The sequence below is a fragment of the Hibiscus syriacus genome, unplaced genomic scaffold, assembly GCF_006381635.1.
Source record: "Hibiscus syriacus cultivar Baekdansim isolate YM2019G1 unplaced genomic scaffold, ASM638163v2 tig00005974_pilon, whole genome shotgun sequence".
NCBI lineage: Eukaryota > Viridiplantae > Streptophyta > Magnoliopsida > Malvales > Malvaceae > Hibiscus > Hibiscus syriacus.
In genome coordinates, this window is record NW_024062076.1 from 3,915,134 (window position 1) to 3,936,463 (window position 21,330).

The 21,330-nt window shown below is 35.2% G+C and overlaps 1 protein-coding gene and 1 long non-coding RNA gene across 2 annotated transcripts; both read left to right on the forward strand.

Annotated features, from left to right (window-relative positions):
• The first annotated feature begins 448 nt into the window (after positions 1-448).
• LOC120200442 lies at positions 449-2,829 on the forward strand. The gene is made up of 5 exons (XR_005523534.1): positions 449-1,080; positions 1,309-1,423; positions 1,922-1,993; positions 2,180-2,376; positions 2,750-2,829. It is a non-coding gene; the product is annotated as an uncharacterized LOC120200442 (long non-coding RNA).
• A 14,278-nt stretch (positions 2,830-17,107) lies between these two features.
• LOC120200423 (rab3 GTPase-activating protein catalytic subunit-like) lies at positions 17,108-21,116 on the forward strand. The gene is given in 11 exon segments (XM_039201282.1): positions 17,108-17,134; positions 17,890-17,977; positions 17,980-18,197; positions 18,280-18,344; positions 18,697-18,745; positions 18,869-18,998; positions 19,271-19,355; positions 19,453-19,522; positions 20,415-20,532; positions 20,535-20,554; positions 20,753-21,116. Coding segments are annotated over 11 exon segments (1,038 nt in total). The 3' UTR covers positions 20,921-21,116.
• Positions 21,117-21,330: the final 214 nt, after the last annotated feature.

Here is a 21,330-nt window from a genome sequence, read left to right on the forward strand (position 1 = left end):
AAAAATATCTTTCTTCTGTCATTGAATAATAAAAATTCTATGAAGGTTAAATTACAAATTTATCTTTAAACTATTTTAGATTTATAAAAAAAGTTTATAATTAAAATTTTATATGAAGTTCATGGATTAAAATAAAATTTTATCGCTTCATTAAACCTTTTTATATTTTCAATTTTGTAAAAAAATATAAATTTTATGAATTTAAATTTTTTTAAAGAAAATATATAAATATTTTTTAATTTGTTAAAAAATAAATATAAAATAAGGATAATTTGGTCAAATATACATTCTAATAATCTTTTATTTCTTTAACCAAACACGATACTCTTACATTCCTTCTAAACCAACCAAATACAAAATAAACATTTTCAATAATCTTATTCTATGATAATTTTACATTTCCACCTGTAATCTTACGAAACCAAACGCACCTTTAATTTCATTTTTGTCGCTACTCACTCATCTCTTCCAGTGATGGATTGAACGTGGCATCGTTCTCCTTTCTGCTCCTCTGCTAGTGTCTTTCCGACAGAACTACCCTTTCATTTTAAGACAATCCACATAACTGTCCAAAAAGTAACATCCTTGGAAATCCCATTTCTTTGTCTCTCTCCATCACAATCAAAGGAAAAGGCAATCAAAGGAAAAGGAACAGCCTTTTCCATTTCTTTTATCCTCTCTTTCTCTCTGATACATAAAATTTTGCCCCTCAATGCAGCTTTCGAATGTTCTTACTTTTTCTCTCTGTAGCTTTTGCCGCAGTTACTGTTTGAATCCTTCAATAATGCTAAAACGGTAACATAGTAAAGTTCTCTCGGATTAAAACTCAGGAAATTTTCTTTTCCAGGAAGCCTACTTTCTTTTCTTGGGGGAGAATATTTTTTTTGAATCAAACTTTCTTGGGAGATTCTTGTCACAAGTTTTTAACTTTCTTGGGAGATTCTTGTCACAAGTTTTTATTTTTCTTGGTGGGTTTTGGACTTTAGGTTGAAGGATTGAAAGGATGTTTTTGAGTGAATGAAGCAATAGTGTGCAGATCAAAGAAGATGATCATAAAGATGTGAAGGCCTTTTAGAGAAGGTGATTATTTGATTTTTCACCCTTTTATGAACGTTCTTTTGTTATTGGAATTTTTATCAGGGTCCTTTTTTTTTTGTTGGGTTTAGCTGTTAAAATGTAAGTAATTTATTCTTTTCAAGTTTTTGGCTTTTCTTTGACTTTTGCTTGAGTCGTTCCATTTCTGATCTCTATTAATTCTATAATATTTTAAAAGACATTTCTTCTGTTTTCTCTTTGATCTTGAGTTAGGGTTTATGGTTTGGATTGCTGGGGAAAACGTTTAAAGATTGATGGTCTTGAATCTTAAGGACAAGGAGGTGATTTGATAGTGTGTTTGTTTGAAGACTTGACAAGAACATTTAAGGTATGGTCTGCTTCACTCATAATGTGATTTTTGTTATGATGTTGCTAACTAATTTTGACTTAATATTATATGAATCTATGTTTACTTGGATTCGAACGAGTGGTGGATACAACTACTAATATTATATGAATCTATGTTTACTTGGATTCGAATTCGAGTGGTGGATACCACTACTAGTAAGTGTTTGATATGAATATGTTAAATTTTTTTGTCTAAACATTTCCCTGTATTTGCTGGGTCAGAGTATTTTGAAGAAAATGAAGAGCCCGAGCAACATATCTGTGAAAGCTTGAACTTTTCAGTTGAAATTAAATGATTATACAAGAAATTGTTACTTCTCGAACATGTGATTGTGCCTTAGCATGAGTTATGTAATATATGGCGTATTTATTCATATGTTTTCATTGAATGTATTGGCCCTTTCGGATCATGAGGATTTTTTGCTTGAAGTTACCGGTTTAGATTGTTATTGAGCGAGTCTACCTGCTCTTCTTGCAGTTTCGAGCCGGAACAACCTGTTCTTCTTGAATAATACCCTGATTCAAAGCCAAAGAATCTCCTGCTGCTACGGTATGATATTCTTCTCAACTGGGATAAATTAAGGTCTTTTGGTTTGTAATGGTTTCAAAGAATCAAAAGTTTGTTTGGGATGATAATTTGCTTTGTTTCAGCCGAGACATGTTTGGATGTTGGATGTTTTATATTGTGATCGATGCCGTGCCGTGCCATTTTTTGAGTTTTGCTTTTGAATTTCAGAGAACTAATAAACAAGCAAAGCATTATGATCGCCAGGGGAGACCCAGAATGTCACGGGATCTCCGAAAGTGGAGTTCGGGGAGATAGACACTACTGCGCCTTTTCAATCTGTTAAAGATGCCGTCACTCTTTTTGGTGAAGGTGCTTTCTCCGGGGAAAACCCCGCCATAAAGAAGGCAGAAGCTTATTCTGCAGAGGTAAATGACTCCTGGAACTTCTGTCTTTCACCTGAATTGTTGTTTCAAGGCATTGTATAATTTAGTGTTGATTTGGATAGAATATTTATTGCACATTCATGTTTTTCTTTTGTTTCTGCATTCGACTGTAGACCTTCAACTCGGATGATAAATATTAATATCGAAATATAACAATCGGAGCTTGAGGAATAAATTTCTGGGAAATCTAGTCATATGAAAATTGCGTGATCAGTACTATTATTAAACTTATGTTACAACTACTCGGATGTGAGTGAATATTTGTTGGACACGAATGCCTCTAGTAAATGAAGAGTCGGAGCATCGTAGTTTAACTCTCTTTTTTGTCTAAAAATTCTTTGTTGTCGAGTTGCAGAAAGTACTAGCAAAGGAGACACAACTTCACTTGGTTCTGAAAGAGTTGAACAAGTTAAAGGAGCATATAGAAAATGCCGAATACTGACTTTACTATTTAGTGAATGTGACAGTATTTTCATAAAGTTCCACAGAAACCTTGAAACTTCCACATGATCATATTAAAAAAATATTTACAAATTACATAAAACTCTACAAACCATGACTTAATGCTGAAATTATGTAATCTTAGAGAAAATGAAATTATATCAGAGATGGCAGCCACTGGCGTATCGTAGTTAGGAGATTACACTATCGAGGACCAGTGGAGTAAATAATCACATGCAAAAAAATGAATCATATCAGGTTTCAAATCGACGTCGCATTTTCGGTTATTTTGAGTTTACCGTGATTATGGCCGTAGTGGGCGCTATTACGGCCGTCGCGGACACTATTGTGGGTGTAGCGAGTAACTCGGACAGCGGCGAAACCGCTATTTCGCGGACAAAATCATGTTTTCGAACCGTGATTTAAAACCCCGAATCATATTTTTATGACTTACACATTATCATGTTATAGAAATATTTGCAAATTTCATAAAACTCTATAAACCATGACTTGGCGCTGAAATTATGTAATCTTTGTGCAAATAAAATTATATCAGACATGGCAGCCAATGGAGTACATAAAATTACGTAATCTAGTTAGGAGATTACGCTATCAAGGACTGGTGGCGTAAATAATCACATGCAAAGAAAAAGGATCATATTTTTAAGACATACATAGCAAAATCTCTCCTTGATGTTTAACCCATCATCCATTCCTGTTACTCGGAGGTATATCAACCTATAAAAGCCAAATAAGAAAACATAAAAGAAAAGGGTGACAGGAAATTTCAATGACTAAAGCTAGAATTGGCGAACATCGTTTTAGGTGTAAATGATGAGAAAGATACGGAGCATGAATGTGTATATTACCATATTAGTTCATACGAAGCATGAATGTGTATATTATCATATTAGTTCACAATAAGAACTAATGTACTGAGTGAATAATAAATTCTTCCAATTAATCCATACCCAGCAAATATGAAGCATGAATGTGTATATTGCCATATTAGTTAGTTGACTTATTCCAAATATTGGGGACCAACCATTTACCATGTCTCCCTTAAGTTCGATACTATGCTTCAGATGACAGAACGTAGGAGCTTTTCAGTCAAGCATCCAGTGAATGTTAATCTTATGGTCAAGTATCAGTACGAAAATTGATTAAAAGAATCTTGGGCTTTCCTTGCTGCTGTAATGTTGTGGAATTCGGATTAATTTCCACCAATAATAACAAATTCACCTTGGAAACTATTATCTAGGTGACTAGTGTGAAAACGATTATACTAAAAATCACACCAAGGTAGATTCTCAGGAAAGAGGAGGAGTCACAATGGTACCCACTTTTCTTAGACAGAACTACCAAGACAAGTAATTTTAATAGGACAATAATTAACAACAACTATACCCGACAATAGCTATTAAATAGACATACAGAGAACACCAAAATTTAACGAGGTTAGGCCAAAATTATGCCTACCTCCTCGAATACTACTAAAATAATATTTCACTAGTAGAGGAAATATTACAAAGAAAGAAAGAGTACAAATAACCTTTAATAGTGAAGAAGGCTTATATTTGTGGGATGCTTAACTAAGGAGGAGGATGGCTTTATTTATAACAAAAGAATTTTCCCTCCTCCTTATACACAACCAATGTGGGACTTTGTCAAAAAACCAACAAATCTCCACCTTAGCAAATTCTACACACATCTCTCAAAAATTCAATCTTCAGAGTGTCTGCAAATTCATCTTTCAATTTGTAACAATATTGACCAAGTCTAAACAATGTTTAAACTTGACCGCAGTTACCACTTTTGTCAACATATCAGCAGGATTCTCAGTGGTCCAAATCTTCTGGATTATGACTCTACTTTCTTCTAGAATCTCTCGTACAAAGTGATATCGAACATCGATATACTTCGTCCTTGCATGGTAAACATGGTTCTTTGCTAAATGAATAGCACTCTGACTGTCACAATGCACTTTGATGTGCTTCTGTTCCATTCCTAATTCACCAAGCAACCCTTGAAGCCAAATTGCCTCCTTCACAGCCTATGTAACTGCCATATACTCTGCCTCTGTAGTAGACAAAGCCACTGTTGACTGTAAGGTGGACTTCCAACTGACTGGTACCTTTGCAAATGTAAACACATAACCAGTAGTTGATCGACGCTTGTCCAAATCACCTGCATAGTCTGAATCACAATACCCAACTACACAATGACCATCTTGTTTGTCATGCTGAAAGACCAAACCAACATCTACGGTGTTCAAAATATACCGCAGAATCCATTTCACAGCTTGCCAATGCTCATTTCCAGGATCATGCATATACCTGCTCACAACCCCAACTGCCTGTGAAATATCGGGTCTCGTACACACCATTGCATATATCAAGCTACCAACAGCACTTGCATACGAAACCTTTGACATGTATTCCTGTTCTGCATCATCCTTAGGTGACATGGATGCACCGAGCTTGAAATGAGGAGCAAGAGGTGTACTAACTGGTTTTGACTTCTCATTCATGCCAAAACGTTTTAGTACCTTTCTCAGATATTCTTTCTGAGACAAACAAAGCTTCCCAAATTTCTTATCCCTTGATATCTCCATGCCTAGAATCTTCTTCGCTTCACCAAGATCCTTCATCTCAAACTCCTTGTTCAATTGAGTCTTTAGTTTTGCAATTTCTGTCTGACTCTTGGAAGCTATCAACATATCATCAACATAAAGAAGAAGATATATATATGATCCGTCTTGTAGCTTGTGTAAATACACACAATGATCATATTTGCTTCTTGTGTACTTTTTCCCTATCAAAAACTTGTCAAATCGCTTGCACCACTGCCTTGGAGATTGCTTCAATTCGTACAGTGATTTTTCTAATTTGCACACCATCTCTTCTTTTTCAGCAACTTTAAATCCATCTGGCTGAGTCATGTAGATTTCCTCATCCAAGTCTCCATGTAAAAATGCAATTTTTATATCCATCTGAACTAGTTCTAAATCTAAATATGCTACCAAAGCCAACAAAATTCTGATGGAGGAATGTTTTACAATTGGAGAAAATACTTCATTATAATCAACTCCCTCCGTTTGAGCGTAGCCTTTAGCCACCAATCTTGCTTTATAACGGATGTTATTCTTGTCAGGAAATCCATCTTTCTTTGCATATACCCACTTGCACCCAATTGCCTTCTTTCCCTTCGGAAGACTAGCTAGTTTCCACGTCTGATTCTTTTGAAGGGATTGTATTTCTTCATTCATGGCGATCCTCCACTTTTTATGTTCTGAGCTTTGGACTGCTTCATTAAAAGTGGCAGGAACGTCATCAATTGCAATTGGTGATGCAAAAGAGACCATATCAGCATAACGAGCAGGTTGTCTAATGGCCCTCTTACCCTTTCTGAGTGCAATTGATTCATGTTGCTGTGGAGGTTCTTGGGTCTGAACCTCTTCTTCATCTGACTCTTCTTCTACCATAGGATAGTCAACATCAGTTTCTTTACTAGCTGGGTCAATTCTGCTCCCTTCAAACTCCACCTGTTTGGGAGTTCCATCTGTCTGCTCCAATTTTTCTGAAGTCACCTTTCTCAGCATGGTAGATTCATCAAAGGTAACATCCCTGCTGAAGATTATTTTCTTTGTTTCTGGACACCAAAGACGATAGCCTTTCACACCAGAGATGATCCCCATAAAGATCACCTTATTTGCTCTTGGATCCAGCTTTGACTCCTTAACATGATAGTATGCAGTGGAACCAAACACATGTAAGGAATCATAATCTGTAGCAGGTTCTCTAAACCATTCCTCTAATGGTGTTTTACCACCAATAGCAGTCGATGGTAAGCGGTTGACAAGATGACAAGCAATGGCCAAAGTCTCAGCCCAAAATTATTTGCCTAACCCAACATTAGACAACATACACCGAACCTTCTCCACTAATGTCCGGTTCATTCGCTCTGCCACCCCATTTTGTTATGATGTAGATCTGACAGTGAAGTGTCTAACAATATCTTCTTCTTCATAGACTTTTAGAAATAGATCATTTTTATACTCTCCACCATTGTCTGTACGGGACGTTTGATTTTTCTGCCTGTTTGAGTCTCCACCATCTTTTTCCATTTAAGGAAAATCCTAGCACCTCATCATTTGTATTCATTGTATACACCCAAACTCTACGGGAAAAATCATCAACAAAGGTGACATAATAGTGTGTTCCTCCCAATGAAGTTGTCTTGGAAGGCCCCCATACATCTGAATGAACATAATCCAAAATACCTTTAGTATCATGGATTGTTGTTCCAAATTTCACCCTCGCCTTCTTCCCTTTAATACAATGCTCACAAAAAGCTAATTTGCAAGCCCGAGCACCCTTCAATAATCCTTGATCTATTAGTAATTTCAAGGATTTTTCACCAGCATGCCCCAAGCACATATGCCATAAACTGGTTGCTTCTGACTTCTTTTCATCAGTAGAAACTGCCACTGCTGCCGTCCCAATAATTGTACTACCCAAAAAGTAATACACATTGTTTCTTTTCCGGATTCCCTTCATTATCACCAGTGCACCAGAGATAATCCTCATAATCCTATCTTTTGCCCTCACTTCTAAACCTTTTGACTCTAAGGTTCCCACAGAGATGAGATTTCTCATTAAATCTGGTACATAATGGACACCTGTTAAGTTTCTGATTGATCCATCTTGATTCCTCAAGTGAATTGAACCAATCCCAAGTGTGTCAAGAGAGGAATTATTTGCTGTGTAGACAATTCCACCTTTTAGTTCTTTAAAATCAAAGAATCATTTTCTATTAGGGGTCATATGGTGGCTACAAGCTGAATCTAACAGCCATGAACTGGAACAGTTGGTTGATGGCGTAGCAGCGAATGCGAAATCTGAATCTGCATCATCATACTCGACCACATTTGATTCCGAGACAGCCTTTCCCCTTTCAGGTTTGCCTTTGTTCTTTAGCCTGGGACATTCTTTCTTCTAGTGCCTTTTTTCTCGACAAAAGGCATATTCATCTTTGCTCAATATGGACTTTGACTTCGATCTCCCTCTCCTTCCTTAATTTTGACTCTTCGAACAGCCTCTAACAACAAGAGCTTCTGCTTCGACACTTGTGTTTTCTTGTTTGTCTTTCTTTCTCAATTCATAACTATACAAGGCAACAGTTACTTCACTAAGAGACACATCAACTTTCCCATGAAGTAGAGTAGTTTCAAGATACTCAAACTCATCAGGAAGTAATCCCATCAACATCCGAGCCAGATCTTCGTCTTCAAAAGTCACATCCATATTCATCAGATCAGTCACCAGCTGATTAAAGCTAGTAATGTGATCATTCATAGTAGTACCTGATACATAGTTGAAGCGGAACAATCTCTTTTTCATGTAAAGCTTGTTCTGACCGCTTTTCTTCAAAAATTTCTCCTCCAATACCTTCCACAATTTACTTGCAGAAGTTTTCTTAGAAAATGCATACTTCTGCTCTCTAGAAAGACACGGTCGAATAGTACCACATGTCAATCTATTGATCCTCTTCCATTCTTTCTCCTCAACATCATCTGATTTCTTTCCTTCAATAGAAATGTCTAGACCCTGCTGAAATAGGGCATCTAGAACCTCACTTTGCCACATGCCGAAATGACCGGTGCCATTAAAAAAAATCTAACATTTGCCACAGCTGTTGACGACGATGTGGATGTTTTTATTGCGTCTGTCATTTTTACTACAAATTCTATTTAATAGCTGTCAATGCGGAATGCCAATTATCTCAAGGAAATTTTTTCTGATGAGAAAGATCAGCCTAAGCCGCAACCACAGAGCATACTAAAATAAACCAAGAGCGCTGATACCAATTGTTGTGGAATTCGGGTTAATTTCCACCATTAATAATAAATTCACCTTGAAAACTATTATCTAGGTGACTAGTGTGAAAACGATTGTATTAAAAATCACACTAAGGTAGATTCCCAGGAAAAATGAAGGGTTAAAACCCACTTTACAGAACTATCAAGACAAATAATTTTAATATGACAATAATTAACAACAACTATACCCGACAATAGCTATTAAATAGACATAAAGAGAACACCAAAATTTAATGAGGTTAGGCCAAAATTATGTCTACCTCTTCGAACACTACTAAAATAATATTTCACTAGTAGAGGAAATATTACAAAGAAAGAAAGAGTACAAATAGCCTTTAATAATGAAGAAGGCTTATATTTGTGGGATACTTAACTAAGGAGGATGATGGCTTTATTTATAACAAAAGAATTTCCTCTCCTCCTTATACACAACCAATGTGAGACTTTGCCAAAAAAACCAACATGTAAATGGTAGGGACTGGCTGGTAGTATTTTGAGATTTCCAATGATGAAGACATGAACCCAAAATTAAATGCTTCAATTTAGAAATTTAGTCATCCTAGAAGTTCATTTCTATCTATATAATCTTGGAGACATCAACAAAATGATGCCAAATTATAATTTAGTGTCCATTTGATACCTGTGCCACGCTTGTTCATATGTGAATATCGAGCTTTTAACAAGCTTCACCGTGGTAGCCTCCCCCAATTCCATCTGTATCACTTCAGAGAGTAAATAAGGTTCACAGGCTGATAAGATGATTTATATAAGAATCAAACAAAGAGTCATCAGTTCTTGTACTTGTATATATAATCACCGGATTTGCTTGATATTTCACTCAAATTGAGAAAAACAAAGAGTCAGATAATGATCAATTAGAAGTTTGAACTGACTAAATGAAAATAAGATAGACAAGAAACGCATACTAAGTTCAATCAGTGCGAAGTCTGAGCTACCATCATCCCAAACTTCTACTACATTAAGCTGACGAATACTGGAATCATAGTAGGAAATTCCAATTCTGCACAGAGGAGTTTGAGAAAAAAACCAATTGTTCCAGGTTCCAGGTTCCAGGTTCCAGACATCAATTTTCTTACCATAGACCATAACCAAAAGCTTTAACGAAATCTTTCATGTTTGCACTTACTTTTGAGTTTGTTTTTTCTTGCCAAAAGTTAAATCTACCATTTTCTTTTCCACAAGTTAAATGCAGAATAAGGAAATGGAGAAAAAAACAGAAATCAAAGATGAAGCTCACCGATGACCGTGGTGAATGCAAGCCATGAAGACCTGCATAATTTAGATCCATCCAAGCAAGCCAAAAAATCAATCATAACATCTTTACTGGAGACAATTTTTTCTTAGGACCAAAACAAACTTAAAAAGTAACATTATCCGTGATCAAATAAACATCAACAAAAGAAATCAAATAAACTTAAAAAAGTTTATTAAAAGAAATGCGGTTGCATGAATTGAATGTTCTGGAATTCCTTAATTCAGCGAATGGGCCAACGAATAATGGAAGATTTAGGTGTTCTAAAGCCGGTTGGAATGAACACGTGATTCTACTCTATTTGGATGATGGAAATTCAGCGAAAAGTGCGGAAATCAAAACGATTAAAGCCAAAATCAGAAAACAAACTTTAAAAAACATAGTATCTAAAAATCACGCTTCTCTATTTTCCTTAGATAGCCAAAAAGAGAGAGAACCTTAAAACTTGAATGTTGAGAGTTTCAGTTTTTTATTTTTACTTTGAAAACGAAGCAACATAAAACGAGCGAGAAAAATCATTTTCAACTTCTTTTGCTTTGTTTTCTTTCTTTCTTTTCCTCTCATTTTCAGAGCAACCAAACAGGTTTTACAGAAAACAAAAATCGAAGAAATATAAGCTTGGAAGTGAAATCAACCTGAGGGACGGCCTCGGATTCATCCATTTCTTCCTCCATATTTTTGGCGCTTAAATTTGATCGCTAATGAGAAAGGAAGGGGTTTTAATTTATCACCCTTTTCAACTTAACCCTCTGATTTGAAGTGAACTTGAGATTCAACCGTCTCAATTATTTAATTTGACTAATTAATAAAAATGTACGAACTAATTTATTTCTTTAATGATTAAATTAATTTTTATTTTTTTAGAGGCCACGTATGTAAGTAATAATAACAAGCCGAATTCTTAAATAATATAGTAGAAAAATTTATTTACTCGAATAATACATTCCACATATTATTTTATGAAATAGGGTGAATGTTACAGTAAACCTCGAAGACTTCGACCATCCATGCACGTGAGGACGTGAGGAAAATGAAAGCGGGGGATGCATGGATTGCCATGTTTCTTCGAGGGGTTTCGATGGCTGGACTCCAACGCGTCTTCGAGATTTACTGTAGCATTCATACTATTTCATGAAATAATTTGTCGACTGCATTATTCGAGCAAATAATTTTTTCACTACATTATTTGAGAAATTCACTCAATAATAACTATAAGCTTAATTAAAGCAGACGAATTTTGTAATCACTTTTAGTTTAATAAAAAAATAATTTATAAAAGTAGAAACTACATATTTAGTATCTAAATTTTGATTTTTTTTAAAGTCATACATAATGTTTAATTTATTTTTCATTTTAGTACCTCAACATTTAAAATTTAACACGTTTAGTACCTAAATTATTAGTTTTGGTCCGTTTTAGTACCTAAACTTTCATTTTTTTTAAAAAAAATTAACGTTAAATTTTGAACAAGGTACAAATGAAACAAAAACTAAACTTTGGGTACGATTTTGAAAACATTAAAAGTTTAGGTACTAAAATGGACTAAAACTAATAGTTTAAATACTAAATGAATAATTTACCCTTAATAAAATAATAGCAACAAATATAAAACTCAAAATAATATTTTAAAGAAAAATTAATTTTTAAAATGAATTAATAAATCTATTGGTCGAATGATTTCTTTTCTAAAAGGTAGGGGTAAATATAAAGTTTTTTTATAAATATTCCTAAATCGGGTTCCTAATTTTGATATCATTCAAATTAATCTTCAATGAACACCAAATTCACAACAAGTAAAACAAAAGTATATTCCCATTCACTTCTTTTGAACAATACAATGACAAGCTTATATATGTAAAACTATAACCGACTACTAGCCTAGTTGGCATAAATGTCTCCTAGTTGGCAAGCTTAACAACTTTGATAACAGCTTTAATAAACTTCACAAGCTTTCAGCAACACACCAACTTCAGCTACAACCAACCATAGTAACTGCACACCAGTTTTTATTCTCTAATATTCTTCCTACTCTTTTCTTTCTCCTTCCAAATGAGAAAACCTGCACTTTGGATCGAAATTGCTCAAACGAAGATTTGGACAATGGTTTAGTAAACCCATATGCAACTTGATGACTAGCTGGAACATAATTGACAAGAATTTGTTTAGCAACGACTTTTTCCCTCACAAAATGCACATCCAAATCAACGTGCTTAGTCTTTGCATGGTACACTGGATTGCTACTCATGGTAACAACACCATTATTATCGCACCAGACTACTGGTACACTCTGTTGTGTAAGCCTCATATCTGAAAGAAGTGCGCTGACCCAAGTTACCTTAGTTGCTACATCTGCAACACTACAATACTATGTCTCCATGGTGGATCTTGAAATAGACTTTTTTTTCTTGAAGGTCTAGGAAACAAGGTTGTCGCCTACAAAAACACAATATCCTGATATCGATATTCTATAATCAGGACTACCACCCCAATTTGCATCAGCAAATGATGTCACCCTCACATCCACACTATAGGGAGACAACAACAATCCATAATCAAGTGTGCCAACAAGATAACGAAGAATCTGTTTTACAGTAAGAAGATGATCCTAACATGAGGCATGCATATACTATGCAACTTTAGTTACACTAAATGTGATATTTGGGTGAGTGTAGCAAGTACACAACAACGCTCCAACAATACTACGATATTACTTAGCATCACATAGCAGATCACTAGCATCTCGTGACCACTTGGTTAGTGTCATAGGCGTTAGCACAAAATTAGTTGTATTCATATTAGCTTTCATCAACATCTCAAGTATAAACTTGTGTTTACTTAGAAAAAGAGATTCCCCACATTTCTTAACTTCAATACCAAGGAAGTAGTTAAGTTCTCCAAGGTCCTTCAATGAGAAAGCAACACCCAAGCATTGAACTATATCATCAATCTCAACATCTGAAGCTCCAGTAATGACAATATCTTCAACATACACTAACATATATGTAAAAACACTCATGTTATTACGAATAAACAGTGATGTATCAGTTTTAGATTCAACAAACCCTAGTTGAAGTAGACATTTCTTTAATCGAGCATACCAATTGCGAGGTGCCTGACACAGTCCATATAATGCCTTGTGCAGTTTACACACAAGTTGACTGCCATCCTCGGCATATTGTTCGAACCATGGAGGTTGTTGCATATACACCTCCTCATGCATATCTATATTTAAAATTTCATTATTAATGTCAACTTGACGCAGTTGTCACTGTCGAGCCACATCAAGAGACAAAACAACATGAAGTGTAGCAAACTTAACCATCGGACTAAAGGTCTCATTGAAATCATGTACTGGGACTTGAGAGGACCCTTTAGCAACCAACCAAGCCTTGTAGCGATAAACCAAACCATCAAGATTAGTTTTCAGTTTAAAAGGCCACTTACACCCCACAACTTATCGTCCAGGGGGTAACTTCACCATAGTCCATGTGCCATTACGCTGCAAAGCATCAAACTCAACATGAATTGTTGTTTTCCAGTTGGAATACCTCAACGCTTCATACACATTAATAGGTTCCACAGTTTCAGAAGTCACTACAAATGCTTTAGGCTTAAAAATGCCACACTTTCTCCTCCTGAGCATAGGGTGACTATTCATTGCAGGTGCAGGTGTAGCTAAATGCTCAGGCATATTGGTGACAACATTAACAACTTGTACAATTATCTGATTATTAGAAGCCAAAACTTCATCAGACTTAACTGTAGAAAAACGTTCACCAGCCACTACAGGTGTTGACTCAGAACTCCCTAACTCAACCTGCACATATCTCTACAGTGTATCACTAGACTCAGCAGCACCCAGGTCAGTCAACGAAAAATCAAGTTGAGCAGCTATTGCCTGTAACCTTGAAATATCAGCTACAAATTCTAGTTCAACTGACTCATTTATAGATAAATCAGATACACATGCTGCAGGAGACTTGTTAGAAAAACTTGCAAATGAAAAAACAGATTCTTCAAAAACTACATGACGACACACATAAACTCTCCCACTTGAGGCAAGACAAATATATCCTTTGTTTTGAGGGCTATAACCCATAAACGTGCACACTTGAGATCGAAACTCAAGTTTATTTGTTTGAAACGACCTTAAAAGATGAAAACACTTGCACCCAAACACTTTCATTGCAGCATAATCCGATTTCTTCCTAAAATGTTGCTCACATGGTAATATTCCTCCTAGCACTTTAGTTGATAATCGATTAATAGTATAAACTGTAGTCATGGATGCATAGAGCCAATACTGCACAGGCATAGAGGCTTGAGCAAGTAGAACTAAAGCAAGTTCAATGACATGCATATGCTTCATCTCCACAACATCATTCTGCTCAGAGTGTGAGGACAGGTAAGGCGGTGCACAATGTCATCCTATAGTAAAACTGGGGATAAAATTCTGTATTCTCAACCTCAATCACTCTAAACTACTTTAATAAAAACCCTAAACTAATTCATAACCAGTTTATGAAACAATCGAAACACTGAAACAACCTGAGACTTGTTTTGCAGGAAATAAATCCAAGTGTGCCTAGGATATGCATCAATAAATGTTAAGTAATACTTAAATCCTCTGGAAGCAACATGAGCAGGACCCCATAGGTCAGTAAACACCAACTCAAATGGAGTATTATAAATAGAAGTAGAAGAAGGAAACAACAACTTATGATTTTTGCCAATGCAACAAGCATCACATTTTCCATTAACATTCGAAGGAATTTTTATATCAATGACCTTACAAGTTATGACTAAAGTATTATAATTGACATGACCTAGACGTCTATGTCGTACATCATATAAGCTAGAGTCATGAGTATTAGAAACATTAGCATATCCTTTATTACAAACACCTAGTGAGCAATCTTCTAAAAACACATATAGACCGTCTTTAACCTTTCATATAAACATGACCTCAGTCATAGAGATATCACAAACATAACAGGCATTTGAGTAAAACTCAAAGTAAACTCCATTATCCCTAGCACACTTTAAAACCGAAAGCAAATTGTTCGTTACACCAGGCACATACAGAAGATCATTTAAGAACAAATGACGAGAAGAAGAAGGTAACACAACAGTACCAACCATATTAACCTTCAATGAAACACCATTTCCCATAACTAAATTACCTGGACCAAAGTGATCAACCTGAGGATTGACATTTTTAGACTTAGGCGTGACATGGTTCGTGGCACCTGGATCTATCATCCACTAATTAGATGTAGAAGCAAGATCTGCATGAGCTAAAGGCAACTCATCACGCTTCTTAGCATGGCAGCAATCACAACAAAAAGTGTCACTAACCGCAGCATGTGCATTAGTTGAATCCTACTTAGAACGAAACTGACCACCATCATCAGTAATACCGGTGAACATCTCATCAAACATGTGCCAACATTTGTTGACCAGATGCCCAACCTTTCCACAAAGTTGACAATAGACACGTGGCTTCCCTCGACCATGGCCCTTAGAACGATCACCAGTATAAAACCGTTGTGGCTGATGGTGACCACCACCATCAAGACCAACCACAGCACCACGAGCAACATGAGCACTGGCAATACCACCCTCCTCCTGAGTAGCAAACCCAACAAGTTGTGTTTCAGCATCAATAAGCATAATATAAACTTTATCTAAGGGAAGAGAATCTCCACAATAAGTTATGACAGCTATGAATGGTTAATAATCCTTTGGAAGCCCTTTGAGAATATTGGCAATATGGTCCACAACAGGAACATGACTGCCACACGACGCCAAGGCATCACAAACTTCTTTAACCCTAGTAAGAAACACCCGTATAATATCATCGCCCTTCTTAAGAGACTGTAACTTATAGTGCAAGTTCATAATAGAAGTTGTAGATCTATTAGCAAAGAACTGAAGTACCGTACTCCAAATAGCAGCAACTGTTTCAGCACTAACAAATTGAGGTAACGAGTGAGCACTAATGGTAGACAATAGGTAGGAGGCCACAACTATCTTGAGCAACAAAATCCTCATATGCTTCATTAGAGATCAATGTTCCATTCTCATCAGCAATCATCGCAGGCGGGGCTACATCTCACTGGTAAGCAATCGTTCAAGGCGATGACTCCTTACAGTAAGAAGAACTTGTTGTTTCCATAAAAGGAAGTTCATCTCGTCAAGAACCACATTCACCTTCTTATTGGTAAACATCCTAACACTACTGTAAGAAGCCACGAACGAAGCACCACACGAAAGAGCAAACGCAGCAGCCGAAGCACACCCCTCAGAACGCATCCAAGCAAGCTCCAGGATCTTTCGCGAAATATACCATGTTAAGAAATTCACAACAAGTAAAACAAAAGTATATTCTCTTTCACTTCTTTTCAACAATACAATGACAAGCTTATATAGGTAAAACTATAACCGACTACTAGCCTAGCTGACATAACCGTCTCCTAGCTGGCAAGCTTAACAGCTTTGATAACAGCTCAAACAAACTTCACAAGCTTTCAGCAACACACCAACTTCAGCTACATGCAACACACCAACTTCAGCTACACGCCAACCACAGTAACTGCACACTAGTTCTTATTCTCTAATAGGTTCATAGTTTTGATATTATTCAATTTAACCTTCAATTAACATTATTCATATGCATCTAAGTCTTTGAAGTTCAATATCATTTCAATCAAATCATTTAAGTGTAAAATTTTAAAGTTAAATCATTGAAGTATGAGTTTTATTTAATCAATTTGAATTTATTACTAAAACTTCCAATTTCAATTTCGAGATGTGACACCACTTTTATAAGACAATTTAGTAAAACAAAATAAAATATTCAAATTTCTTAAAATTTATTGCATGATCGAATCACGCCACTATATTATGCTCTATTTACTAAAGGGGATAAGCGTTGTTCCCTTTCTTGACCTGCAAGGCTGCAACAGTTCTACTCAAATGACACACAATGATAAATAGTTCAAGGACTCAGATGCATTGGAACAATGTTCTAAATACAACATTGTAGTTAGGCCATTAAGTTGTGGTCTAAATACAGCCCTAAACCATTTTATCTTCCATTTTTCTAAATCTCATCGATGTTGCTTCGCCAAAATACCATGTTGGTGATTTTTGGTCGCCATACACCACCGTCATTTCGTCTCCAGTCGCGATGATTTTAGTGTCAAAAGTTTACACAATACAAGGAATAGGATGATATGATAAAAAAAAATTTATTAAGACTTTCCACAAAGATTAACTCAGATTTTTCTAAAGTTTTTGTTTTATTTTCAGTTTGAATTTACTCTTTAGATTTTAATTCCAGCTTCTCTTTGAAGAGTAAATTTTCATCTTATTTACTCTTTTTAGTTCATCCTTGAAGATTAAATCAAATTTAGCTTTCAAGGATAAAATCTACGTCATGTTTACCGTTTAAGTTTCCTCTCGGAACTTAATTTCAGATTTTTTTCGGAAGATAAAGTTTTCATTTTATGTGGTTGTAAGGAGATTTACGGTATCAAAAATCCTTTGTCATGATATTTAGGTGATGAGTAGTTAAATTTGTTGATTTATTTAATTATTGTGTTGTTTAACATAATCTGTTAATTGTAATATTTATATTTTTGTTTTGATACATGTTTGTACTTTGAGAATACACTTAATTCTATAATTGATCATGTTTTTTTTTAAATTATCTAGATGTAGGATCGATTTGATAATCAAAGGTGTTCAATTAAAGTATGAGACTATAGTCTTTTCAAATTACATTTAACTTAACTGTGGCATACATTTGAGGTTCATTTTATGTTTGTATACGTTTTAAACAATTTAGGCACTTGATTTTTTTTCAAGGATCATTTGGGTGATCAATGTGATTTAGATTCCAGATCTAAATCACATTGATTTAGATCTAAATTCATGTCTTTTATATCAACAATTACAGGTTATTAACTGTTGTCTATCAAGAAAAAGAAAAATATTGCAGCTGAATCATTTGATTTAGAAATGATGGAAGCTATTTCAAATATCAAAGAATCAGATGTTTCTATGGGCACAATGTCCGTCAGCTCTGCATTGTATGCACGAGTTAAGACTGGAGAACTTGTTCTTCGGCAGGGATATAATCAATTGATTGAAAATTTAACAATTTTGGAAACTGGTGAACCGATATACTCACCTATTACCCAGGTTTGGTTGCAAATTCTACCAGTAGGTTACCTACCTTAAAGCCTATTCCCATGCTTGAGTGTGTTTATGTATATGTCTTTAGGAAGGACCTTTGCTTACAGAAGATCTTATTAGAGAAACAGAGGAGTTAGTGCTTCGGACAGGGAGGTCAGTATATTGTCTAAAAACTCCTTAACCTCTTGGCACATTATTTAACAGTATAGAATACTAATACTATTTTCTTTTGATGATAATATCTTAATCTGTTTATTGCATAAGATTTATTCTTAAATTTTAATATAGATCAAAGTTCCCTTTTTGTTTTAAAACATTGATGGTTACTTACAGGATCAACCTATATAACGCTGTTATTTATGTTGATTTTTTGTAATTATTCTCTTCTCTTTTCCATCTTTCTGTTATACGGAACACAGTTTTTTTGTCTGGTAATCATGATACTCTGTGTAGTTACATTATTCTTGTTATCCTATTACTCATTGCCTTATCTTTTTTGGGTTAGTGTTGGTGCTGGGTGCTCTCGGCTCCTTTCTGACATGCAGGGTTTCAAGGTGATATTTTAGCACAAATAAATATCCTCTATCTTACTGCTATTGTAGATGCATATGGATGCAAGAGAGACTTCTTTCAACCTTCAATGCTTAATCTTTTTCATTCAACAATTTTGTTGTTAGGCTGCAAACCCTGGCTGTGTTTTAGAAGATTTTGTTAGATGGCATTCTCCTCCTGATTGGATTGAAACTGAGGCAAGCAATGATGTTACTGGTAGAAGAGGTCAACTAAGTAGTAGAATGCAAAAAGAAGGTTTTTCTTGGTATCCCAGTTCCTAAAGTTTCCTGCATTTTAATTTCTTGTTTGTTAGGTCTTTCTATTGATGAGAGAACATTGATTCATTGATTGCAAAATGGAGTATGTTTGTTTGAACTCATATTACATTCTTCTGTGATTCGTATTGGTAGCATGTTTCATGTACAACATACTCTTCTAGTTGTTTGTATTCAAAACCTGCTAATAGAGTCGCTTACCATACTTTTGCTATAGTTGGCTTTAATATGTGAATTATGCATATTTGTTAGGTAATTTGTGGCGTGAACTATGGGAGACATCCAAACCCGTACCAGCCATTAAACAAACACCTCTCTACGATGAGGATATGGCAGTGTAAGTTGGACTCGTAATTTTTTATGTTACAACTCATATATTTTCTATAACGGGAGCATATTTCTTACAAGAATGGCATGTTTTATGGTTGCTTTAGGGAGGGAATCCTGCATTTCTTTGAGAACATTCCGGTTACTGATCTTTTTCAACAATTGTTTCTTTCTCTTGTAAGTGTTTTAACCTAGATAGATATGATCTTTTCTTTATTTATAGTGTCTTATTCGAACCATCTGTTCAATTTATGCATCCAAACTATGGGAATAGGAGTTCTCTGTAGTTCTACTTTGTTTCTAGAACATGATTTGACAGTTATGTTCCTTTAATTTAAGTGCAAGTGTCGGGATCAGGTGTGCTTGACACGAGTATGCTCAATTTTCTCTAGATGATCATATCCCCGTATTCTGTTAGATATGCATTAGACTCAAGTGACTAAGAACAATGAAGAATTACGGTAACTTAGGTCAGTAAGAACTATGTTGCTTGGACCGACTATTTTTCATGAAATACCTGTGGCCAAATGCATATACAAACATGGGTTTAGAGATATGACTCTAGAAGGATATTCCAAATAAAAAGAATCCTTTTTTTAAAAAAAAAAATTGGTATATATGTGTCAGACACGAATCCCGTTTTTTATACTTAAAAGAATATCAATAATATGATTTTATTTTCTTATTTTTAAGTTGAATATCATTACTCACCAGTCATTCCAATACTGATATCCCGTAAATGTCAAACACATGTACTTTAGGAAAAAAGAATAGTGGTGACATAGTTTGAATGAACTGTTACTCCGGCTTTGTTCTTCTTGAAATGCCTGTTATAAGCATATTAGGGACATGAAATTAGGGATATGACCTAGCAATACATAAAAAAAATTAAGGAAAAACGAATATATCCGCAATACACATGCTTGCATCCAACATTCACACCCGAATAAAAGTAATATAGGACAAAATATCAGTAATTAGGTGTTATTTTCTTATTTGTAAGATGCATATTATTGTTCTTACAAGTCATTCTTCGTAATGCTAATATTTTCAATTACGTAATGTTCAGCTTGGTTTGGGATTTGTATCAGCCGAGGACAAGCTCCCTGCTGATGAAAACTTATCAAAGCTGTTTTACAAGTGCCAAGGCTTTGTTGTTGCAACTTGCCAGAGAAATGTCTGGAACGATAACTGGACGAGCTTTGCCAGGTGGGTTTCTATTTCAATTTAGCACCTTTTAATGTTCGAAAAAAAAAGAAACCCTCAGTTTTTTAAACATATCAGACTGATTTCCAATCAAATAACGGCATGTGTTTGTTTCCCAAGGAAAATTTGGTTTCTTGGCATGCAAGAAAACCGTTCTTAGCTACTTGTCCTGTTTACCCTTTTTCTCATCTCATTTAATAGGTCTACGAGACAGTGGAAACAATGTTAGCGTCTCCTGAAGAAGTCATAATGACATTAAAGCAGGCAGAAGAGACACCGATGCAGGAAAACGGAAGTCCTACTGACAGTGAGCTAAACCATTGCTTTTTGAAGCTCGGATTCATATTCGTTAGCAAGGATGAAGATTAGGAAAATAACTAGTCGCAAAGAAGCAAAGAATTCAGATGAGAATCCCTCCCTTCCATTTGGTAGTCTTTTTGTTTTAGTAGCAAATCATATTTATTTTCAAAGATGACTCCTAAAGATAAGAATATCCCATAGATGAGTTTGGGTTAAACTTAAACGGCGTAGTTTTGTAGGTAATTGTAAATTATTGTGAAATGAGATGATGGCAGAAGTAATTTGATTTACTTTTTCTTCGTAATTCTCGATCCTGTTCCATAAGCATCCCGCATTTAATGCCCTAATTATATAATTGACGTTTTGCCTTCGAAAAGCTTTAACATTGATATTTTTATGCTTAAAAAATTAAATATTAAGCTACAAAAATGAGATCAAAGTCTCTAAGCTTGTTTATAGAGAAATGAGTGAGCAAGTTT